General features: G+C 46.7%; 1 protein-coding gene across 1 annotated transcript in view; it reads left to right on the plus strand.

Moving 5' to 3' along the window:
- The window catches only part of Irak2 (interleukin 1 receptor associated kinase 2), a 57,762-nt gene extending 48,525 nt beyond the window's left edge, over positions 1-9,237 (plus strand). Inside the window, exons 11-13 of the mRNA XM_052174564.1 lie at positions 1,970-2,170; positions 5,353-5,644; positions 8,069-9,237. Coding sequence (XP_052030524.1) covers positions 1,970-2,170; positions 5,353-5,644; positions 8,069-8,181 — 606 coding nt within the window. The 3' untranslated portion in view covers positions 8,182-9,237. The remainder of the gene's footprint in view (positions 1-1,969; positions 2,171-5,352; positions 5,645-8,068) is intronic.
- The last annotated feature ends 1,360 nt before the right edge of the window (positions 9,238-10,597 follow it).

Here is a 10,597-nt window from a genome sequence, read left to right on the forward strand (position 1 = left end):
GCCTCCTCTGGCTCCTACGACACTCCCTCCCCCTCTTCTGTGGGGTCCCCTGGCTCAGCCTGTGTTAGGCATCTGATCCCATCAGTTGCTGGATGATGCCTCTCTGGTGACTGCTGGGCAGGCATTGGTCTGTGAATACAGGAGAATGTCATTAGCAATCATTTCATTTCCAGTTGTGTTTGGAGGATGGAGAAGGCCTTGTAGAGGAAAGGGTGGCTGAGTGGGTGACTAGAGTGGACCAAGGGACAGAGACTAGCTAGGGATGCATTTTAGGTGGTAAATCCAAGCCTCACTGTGTAACTCAGGCTAGCCTTGAATTTACAGACCTCTTCCTCAATCTCTGTAGAGTTCTGGGGGAGGGGGAGGTTACAGGCGGCGTGTGTCGACACAACCAGCTTTAAAATGCCATGTGTCTCATAATACGTAATTATAAGCAGGTACATATTTATATGTACATAGCTATGTAGCAGTGATATATACACACTAAAACCAAGTAAGTATACAGCAATTTGACACAACAAATATAGGGATTGATTTTGAACTCGTGATTCTCCTGCCTCTACTTCCTAAGTGTTAGGATTGAAGGCACGTGCCACCGTACCACCGTTCTCTGTCTACCTAGCTTTGCGCCTGCTGTAGAAGCAGAATACCAACTGAGTTACAGCCTTGACCTGATACCCGAGCTTACCTTCTCTCTCCTGGCTCTTCCTCCTGCTTCTGTTGGAGGTAGCGTACTTCCTGGCAGTCTTCAATGTTGGTCCTGAGCAGCAATGTCACGCCTTTTGTTTTGTTTCTTTTCCTTTTTGCTTATTTCTTGGGAAGACATTTCAAATACCCTCATCAGAGAGGCCCCTCTGACTCTGCTGTGATCCTGCTTTGTCCCTGTTGATGCTTACAACGCCTCCACCTAGGTCCCCACTTGTCCCCCTTCATTTTGATTCTCTTGGAGAAGCTGTTTGCAGTCGGTAGTGCCTGTGACTCCCATTTCCTTTCCGCCATGTGGGCGCCGTCAGGGACCCTCAGGACCTGCTGCTTTTTGTCCCCTTTCACTGAGAGATTTGTCGCAGGCACTGCAGCATTGGCAGAAACAGAAAGGCCATGCATGTTAATAAGAGCCATTCAGGAGGCTGTCTTTGGATGACTTTGCCCTTAAGGGCACTGGCAGGCACTTGTAGAGGACCTGAGTTCAGATCCCAGCACTCATGTCAGGCGGCTCACAACCTTCTGTGACTCTGACTGCAGGGGATCTGATTCTGTCTTTTTGCTTCTGCAGATACTCACACACATGACAAACACACGGTTACACACACACACACACACAAATAAATAAAAATAAATCCTAAAAAAATAAGATTAAATTGGGGCTGGAGAGATGGCTCAGAAATTAATAATTCATCTACCGCTCTTGCAGAGGACATGAATTTGGTTCTCAGAACCCAGATCCAGTGGCTTACTGCCTGGATCCTGTAACTCCAGCTCCAGAAGATCTGACTCCCTCTTCTGAGGGTGTCTGTACTCACACGTGCATACCCACACACAGACACACATACATACCTACAAATAAATAAAAATGAAAATCTTTAAGAGAGACTAAATTATAAGTTAGGCCTGTGATTAAGTGCCATGAGATTGATAGTTAGTAGTATTTGCTGTGTGTATATTTTACAAATGGAAGACATTTATTGGAAGTGGGCTATTGCATATTTTTCCGTCTGGTGTCCTATTTTGTGCTGTGGGTCCATTATTGGATTTGTATTTGTATTATATTCAGGAATAGGCATTTTATGTTTCCATTTTCTGATGGAGTCACTGAATTGGGACAGACAGGTTAAGACACCACAGATGAGCTGTGATGTCCTAGGGAATTCCTGTGCATCCTCCAGTGCTTGGGTGCTGAACTTGTCCGCGCCTTTTAGACGTCTTGCCACACCCAGCATCTCACCTGGACTTCCTCACTCTCCTCCCACAGAAGGATTTGCTTCTCAGTGAGACTCCCCACAGCACTTCCTCGGTGCACTCCAGGAAGACAGGCATGGGGAAGGCTGTGGTGAAAGAGGTCTGCCAGAAGCATGTGGAGAGGCGGGCAGGGCCGCTGCCTGAGGCCTGCGAGGAAGCCTGGGCCTCTGCTGTGGGTGTCTGCCTGCAGAGGCGCCACGCCAGTGTGGAGGAGGTGAGCTCTCTACTGCCTGCTACCTGCCTTACCTAGGAAGCCTTACATGCTGGTGATGCAAGAAGCCACGGTTAGCCGTGATTGTCCACAGTCAAACCTCCTGGGGCCACTGTAGCACTTAGGGTTGTTGTGTGAGTCATGCAGGACCCTGAGGGTAGAGGCTGGGCTGCAGGGAGGACAGAATGGAACCTGGAAATGAGGGTTGCTGTGTGGGTCATGGGGGACCCTGAGGGTGGGTATTTGGCCAGAGCCTCTTGTGGGAGCCCATCTCTTCCTGCCTTCCCTTGGCCTGCTTTCTCTCCTGGTCTGTACCTGCCCTGTGGAATTTCCTCCACCCTTTTGGAGAGAATGGCTGGGAGTGGCCCACATTGTGGTCTTAAGCTGAGCTGTGATGAATGCCTGAAGTCCTCTCTCTAACTACAGAGGAGCATACCATCTAAGCAAGCCATTCCTGTCCTGCTGTCCTGGAGTTCCTGGTCTTTGCATGAGAGTTGTGTGTGTGTGGTAGGCACCGGGATGATGCAGGACAGGACTCTCTACGTCTAGCCTGGCAGGGAACTAAGCCCAGAGTTAGAGGGCTCCAAGGGCCCAGTAGGATTTTCCAGGTCACTAAGGATTTCAGAAGAGCAATACACAAGCAGATACAATCAGATGTGTTCTAAGCAGGCGGTGTCCCCCCCCTCCCCCGACCAGCCCCCAGCCTCCCCCAACCACTCACCTTCATTCAGACCTTCAGTTATTCATTCCATCAATGGTTCGATGGATCAGCTAGGGCTTGGGTAAAGGAACCGTAATGGGGAGATGGCAAAATACACCAATTTAAGCAAAAAAAAAATACACCAATTTCAGCCAGCATGGTTAGGTGCAGGTAACCAAGGCTGCAGTGTCTAACCATGCTGGCTGAAAAGCTTCCTTTTCAGACTTCAAGGTGGTAACTCGTGCTTAGTTTATTGCTCAGTCCGTTGCATCTGCTTTCCACCTAGAGAAAGGGGGTTAAAAAAAGAGGCCACACTCTTACAGTTTCTCTTCCTTTAATTGATTATTTTATTGTGTTCATGTGTGAGTGTCTTGCCTGCATGTATGACTGTGTATCTTTTTTTTTGTGCATGGTGCTGTGTAGGCCAGCAGAGGGCGTCAGATCCCCTGGCGTTACTGACAGTTGTGAGCTGGCATGTGGGTGCTGGGAATTGAACCTTGGTCGACTAGAGAAGCAGCCAGTGCTTTTAACCGATGAGCTATCTGTTTAATTTCTCTCCCTCCACCTGTTTTTAAAGACGGTGTGTGAGTGAACCCACACGCATGGGTGCTGTGCGTTTTCTGTGTATTTGGATGTCAAAGAAAGCCAGAAGAATGTGTTGGGTTCCTGGAGCTGAAGTTACAGGTATTTGTGAGCCATCTGCTCTGGGTTCTGGGAGCTGAACTCAGGTCTTCTGCAGGAGCAGCAAGGACTCATCACCTCTGAGCCAGCCCTCCAGTCCCATCTTCCTTCCTTTTAAAACCATGACAGAGAGATGCACACATTAGGTTTTGCATATCCCATGCATTACACAGGACTACCTAGGACTATAATCTTTAGCATGGCAAGTGCTTCGTGGGCATCTAATTGGACATTTATCTGGATACTTGATATTTGAACCAGGTCTTGAAGGATGAGCCATTTGCCATGTATTCTAAAGGGGACATTTTAGTTATACCAAAAAGAAAGAAAGAAAGAAAAAAAGATAGATAGATAGATTCCGGGCAGTGATGGCGCATGCCTTTAATCTCAGCACTTAGGAGGCAGAGGCAGGTGGATTTCTGAGTTCGAGGCCAGTCTAGTCTACAGAGTGAGTTCCAGGACAGCCAGGGCTACACAGAGAAACCCTGTCTTGAAAAACAACAACAACAAAAACCCAAAAAACAAAAAACAAAAAAAAAAAGAAGAAGAAGAAAGAAAGAAAGAAAGAAATTAAATTTAGAAGTAGAATATAGAATGTGTGTGTATATATACTTGCATGCATATATGTGTATGTGTACATATGCTATGACACAGATGTTAAGGTCAAAAAACAACTCCTCCTTCTATCATATGGGGCCTGGGGATTGAACTCAGATTGTCAGTCTTGGCAGCGAGTGCATTGACCTACTGTGCTGTCTCACCAGCCTAGACACTGAACTTTTTTGCAAGGCACTGAGGAAATGAAATGTTCTGATTAGGAGTGAGCAGTCTGTTCGACGAGCAGTAGTGCTGGCCGGATACTTGGGATGCTAACACCGCAGCTGAAACAGTTGCTTAAGGCCACTGGCTTGAGCTACAGAGTGAGCTCAGGGCCTGGCAAAAGAGAAGGAAGGCCTCTATATAGCTCCATGTGTGCCGAGCAAACACACCCAAGGCTCTGCAGTCTCAGGTCTTAGAGATACATGCAGACACTTGCCCACACCCGGCCAGTTGTTGCCATCAGAAGATTGGGGTGCAGTGATTAAGTGGGGGCGGGGGAGGCTCACACGGTCATCTCTGGCCTCAGTTCAGATCTCTTTAAGGCAGGGTGCTGCTAGCTATTCCTTTGACTGCAGCAGACATTTGATGATAACTCCCAGGAGACCAAGTAAGTACTGGTCTTCGGCTTTTGAAAGGACAGGTATGGGCACAAGATGTTCCCAGACCGAGTACTCAGCACAAATGAGATTTCCCCAGAGGAGCAAGCAGAGGGTGAGGGGTGGGAAGGCTTGGGTGGCAGCAGCAGCAGCAGCAGCAGCAGCAGTAGCAGCAGCAGAAGCAGCAAGAAAAAACGGCAGACAGGAGAAGCAAGAGAGGGTGTTTCTGCAGGAGTGGAGGTTTTAAGGGGTGCATGTGGGGTTGTGTGTGTGTGTGTGTGTGAGATCTGCTAGGGTGAGGTGGTAAATCCTGACTGAACATATTAGCCAAAAAAATGAATTTTGATTGTTGGACTTTGGTGTTTTTGTCTCAGGAATGAGTCAGTGACCAAATAAGGGAAGAGACCTTGAGGGCAAGCATTACATTAGGAATGTAATGGTTTTTAGCAAGAGGGAGGAAAACGGTGTAAAAGGGCAAAATCTGTCTGCAGTGATTGCTCTGCTGGGGGAGGGGCTGAGTTCGCCATGTGTGCTTGTACCTGCTAGATAGAGCCCCTCCAGCTTTAAGGCCGCACCTGACCAGCCACTTGTCTGTCCCCTCCTCCAAGGCAAGAGTCTCCATGGCTGGGGTGGAGGAGCAGCTCCGAGGGCAGCTGTCCCTCCCCTGGAGCAGGGTTTCTGAGGGCACAGGCTCGTCTTCCAATACCCCAGAGGAAACGGATGACGTGGACAATTCCAGCCTCAGCGTCTGCTCTTCTGCTATGGTAGTGCCATCCTGCCCAAGGGTTGCCTCCTCTCCACTCTCCATGGGAAATGGAACAGCACAGCCATCTACCAGTGGGAGCCAGGAGGCAGACTCCTCCTCAGAGGCTTGCCCAGGCCCACAGCCGCCCCAGGACGGTAAGCTTGGAAGGGCGAGGGAGGGGCCGTGTAGACTCACTTCTGTGACCCTAACTTAGGCCATTCCTCACCGCTTTTCCTAATTCACGGTTTTCTTTAGTAATTCAGCCATTCGCTGCACAGTGGATATATAAAGAGGTGGTTCAGCTCACCGCTGACTATTGATTTCTGACCGCTCTTGCCTCTTGGGCCTTGCACACCTCCCTCTCCATACTGCGCCCTGGTCACGCCTATAGCCCATTTGCTAGGACTACCGGGTGGCCTTCCTCAGAGTGCTCTGCTCTTGCCTCTGGCTCATTACTTCTTCCAGGATCCAGAGAGAGTGATCTTTACTTATTTTTAAAGTTTAAAATCTGATTTTATGTGTATGGGTGTTCTGTCTCTACGTATATCTGTGCAATACATATGTACAGTATCCGAGGAGGCAAGATGATTGTGAGCTACCATGTGGGTACTGGGAATCGAACCTGAGTTCTTTGGAAGAGCAAGCAGCAAATGTTCCTAACTGCTAAGCAGAAAGATTTCCAGTCCCTGGATTTTAATTTTTTGATGCATTTTTGCAGTGTTGGACTGGAGGCAGGGCCTCGTTTTGTGTGTGTGTGTGTGTGTGTGTATTTATATATAAAGTATTATTTTATATATTATATTATGTATATTATGTATATAATGTAATAATAATATGTATTATTTACACATATAATATAGAGTGTATATAATATATGATAATTTATATATAAATAATATATATTTCAAATTTTGAGGCATCATATGGTCTCATGTAGCCTAGAATAATATGGACCTTCCTATATAGCTGAGAATGACCTTGAACTCCTGATTCTCCTGCCTTCATGTCCCAGGTGCTGGGATTACAGGACTGGTGAGATGGGCAGCAGGTAAAGGTGCTGACTTCAAAGGCTGACAACCTGATTATGATCCTAGTTTATCACATGGAAAAAGGAGAACATTGATGCCCTGACCTCTACAAACACGCCTTGTCATGCATGCACATGCCCATGTAGGTACATGTGTGCATGCACACACACAGCAAAGGAGAAAAATTAAATAATTTGAGACAGAGTTTCACCTGGGCTCTCTCGTGAACCATTGTCTATTTATTTTGGGATTGTATTATGCCCTTCTAGAGTGGCTTCTGAAAACACTCTGCACGGCATATACCTGTTGTACTTAAAAACGGCTTCTCTGGGCCCAGCAGGACCTTGTGTGGTCCCTCTTGCCTGCCTCTTCTTCCTTGACAATCACTTCTAAAGACACCCTTCATCACCGGTTCTTGGGTCCAAATATGCCAGGCTTCCTAGTGAAATAAAAGTTGAGGCCTTTTCAACAATGTGTCACCAGGTCTTGACTCACTGGTAGTCTAGGCTCTGCCCACTCCTTGGGGGCGGGGGAAGGAGAATTTAGAAACTGTTATGATCTAAGCAACAGGCATCATAAAGTAGTGTCATGTGACAGCTCTCACATGGCCCAACCATGCCAGAGCAGCTACCCAGGGCTGCTCTGGTCCTGCTGTCTGGACTGCTTCAACTGGGCCTACACACTCCTTCTCCCAGATGGTCCCACAGCCTGGGCGGCGGTGAAACAGCCAGCCCTCCATGACTTGGCCAGCCTCCCTGTTTCCTTAGGGTGCCCTATTATGTCGTTGCCCTCCGTCAGCAGGAAGTAGTCAAAAGAGCACAATGGCTGACTCCTACCCCCCACCATCACCCTTTCCTACTTCCTCATTTTTAGTGTAATAAAAAAGGAAGGATGTTAGCTTACAGGAGATTCCACCAGGCTCCTCCCAGGGACTCAGCAACAGTCCTCACCTGCCGCTGCAGCCAGGTGCTTCAAGTGCGGGCTGTGTATAAAAGGATTGCCCACCACTCAGCTCTCTCTCTGTTACCATGTGTTTCTGGACAGTCCGCCCCTCCCCTTCTCTGTAGCTCATCCTCTTCTCTGCCCGGTTGGCTTTTCATCTCTCTGTCTGCCCATCTACCTGTCCACTCGTCTGCCTCTACGCCTTCTCCAGGTCCTCACTCCCTGCTTCCCCCGAGTAAATCCCCTTATACCAGTTCTCTTGCTTGGTGTAATTTCTCAGGGGGATGCCTTGGCATGGACCCGCCAGGTACCTCCTCGCCACATTATATTTCATAATAAAAACAGCTATCATTGTTGATGGTCACACTTCTCCCATATCTGTGGAGGAATATGGGAGCCTCGTGTGGTGGGAGTTGGGGGAGCTGGAGTGTTATAGTGTCTGTGGGGGAGGGCACAGACTTCCCTGCAAAGGCAGTAGCCATAGCATGCTACTTGTATTTGGGCCCGTTTCACAAACTTGGCATGAGTGTCTGAATAAGTCTGATTCAAAGAATTTTAATGGTAACACTTGCTGAAGCTACTCTTTTTCTATTTTCTGTTGAACATCAGCTACAGAGACATCATGGAAAATTGACATCAATGAAGCCAAAAGAAAACTGATGGAGAACATCCTACTCTATAAAGAAGAGAAACTGGACAGCGTCGAGCTTTTTGGACCCTGATGACCAGAGCACAGCTGAAGACCCTTATTCTCCACTGGATAGACAAATGTCCAGGCAAGGAAGAGGTCTTTGGCTGCCCAAGGTCTGTTGAGACCCATACGACTCAAACATCAGCCTGAAGAGAGGGAGATATGGTTTCATCAGAGTTGAGTGGTAGGGAAGGGGCTAGGGGGGACCTCAGCTTACACAGACACCATATCCAGGAAGTACTCCTCCTCTCTGAGACTTCTTAGTCAGAGGGCTATGAAGTGGAACACCTTGCATGTGACCCAAGAATTTCAATGGTTTTGTGGTTCCAGGGAGCCCATGTTGATTACCACCCCAAGAGTTGCTGTTGTCCCAAAAGTTCTTAGTTCTCCACAACGGACAGAGCAAGCCTGCAGCACCCTTGGTGTTTTTCACAGTTATCAGCTGTCAGTCATATTTGCAGACAGCTTTCTGCAAATTCCCACTTCTTAAAAGACCTTCAGCCGGTGACTCCCCAATGCTTGACTCATCTCTCAAGTTCAGAACTATGAAAGCAAGACAGTTGGCAAAAGACGCTGTATGCGTTCTCCTTCAGTTGGTGATGTTGTAAGCCACCAGTATTTAGGAACTGCCTGCTCTTCACTGTCGACCTCCCAGCACACCCATATTTATTTTAATGGAGACTCCAAGGTTATATGTTATTTATAGCTAGGTGAAGAATCATGAGAAACAGTCTCATGTTTGTTTCTGCTGCTAGTTAAGTCAATCACTCAGTGGGTGGTAACTCAGTATCCTTGTAAGATAACCCCTACTCTGTTCTCCCTGGGGAAGAATAGAGCTACTCTGTTCAGCTCTGGAGAGGACAGGTGCAGTGGCTGTAGAAGCACTTTGAAAACGTATCTGTTCTGTGTTATAAATTAAATAAAAGGTATCTAGTTCTTGTTTCTGCCATATTGAAAATGTTTATGAAGTGACTATATTTTTGAAAAGTCATGTTGCAAACCTTTTTGTAAAACAAAGCTATTTCTAATTCACTATTTAAAAAGAATTCCACTATAGTGACAAAATAAAGATGTTTGTAATCTATCAGCTGTCTTATAATTTTGTGTCTAGGTGAATTTGTATACCGAATATATTTGACTCAAGGACTCTTGCCTTTGCTTCTATTTTTATATTTATTGTTTGTACAAGGGGTGTGTGTGTATGTGTGTGCATTTATGCATAAGAATGTGGTGTGCACACAACCATATGCATATGAAGCTCAAGAGATGACTTGGGTTTTCAATCCTTCTTCCACAAGGTTTGTTATTATTTATTTACTTGTTTATTTTATTTTGCTGTTACACAAGGCTAGCTGGTCCATCTGTCTGTGTAGAAGTGCTTAGATAGTATATACCTTGCTGTACAGCCAACTTTTATGTGGTTCCTGGTATTTGAACTTGTGACTTCATGGTTGTAGCAAGTAATTAAGGACATTGTCACTTTAGGGAGGATTTTTATCAGCGGTGTCACCATTTCAGTGGTTGGGGCACTTGTATAACCCATCATGGATGTTAATTTTTTTTTTTTTTTTTGAGCAGGGTTTCTCTGTGTAGCCCTGGTTATCCTGGAACTCACTGTGTAGACCAGGTTGGCCTCGAACTCAGAAATCTACCTGCCTCTGCCTCCCAAGTGCTGAGATTAAAGGTGTGTGCCACCACTGCTCAGCTAAAGTTACTTTCATTTTTACTGTTACAAATAGTTATGGTTGCCAGGTGGTGGTGGGTACTAGCATACATGCCTCTAATTCCAGTACTTGGGAGGCAGAGGCAGGTGGAGTTTTATGAGTTTGAGACCAGCCTGGTCTGTAGAGCTATTTTCAGGACAGCCAAGGCTGCACAGAGAGAGCCGGTCTTAAAAACAAAACAACAACAAAAAAATCACATCAAGCTGGCAGTGGTGGGGCGTACCTTTAATCCCAGTGCTTGGGAGGCAGAGGCAGAGGCTGGTGGATTTCTGAGTTCCAGGCCAGCCTGGTCTAGAGAGTGAGTTACAGGACAGCCAGGGTTATACAGAGAAACTCTGTCTCGAAAAACCAAAAAAATAAAAAAATTAAAAAAAAAAAAAGTGAAGGCCAACTGAGTGTGGAGAGCCTTTAGTTCTGGCCCATGAGCTGTCTGGGAATGAAGGACTTCCTTTAAGTAACAGGATAAACTCTTCTCCCTTTACTGTTTTGGTTGTGGGTGGGGCGTTTTATGTATCACAGGATGGCCTGGATTTCCTGATCCTCCCTTCCAACACCTCCAGAGGGCTGGAATTACTGGTTTGCCTGACACTTGGATTATTTGGTGATTAGGATCAAAAGCTTGCTTCTCTAGCAAGTGTTCTGCTATTGAGCTGCAATCATTACCTTTTCTGGGGTTGATGTGGGAAGGTTTGAAACAGGGTCTCAAGTAGTTTGGAGATGACC

The sequence above is a fragment of the Apodemus sylvaticus genome, chromosome 2 (assembly GCF_947179515.1).
Source record: "Apodemus sylvaticus chromosome 2, mApoSyl1.1, whole genome shotgun sequence".
Lineage (NCBI taxonomy): Eukaryota > Metazoa > Chordata > Mammalia > Rodentia > Muridae > Apodemus > Apodemus sylvaticus.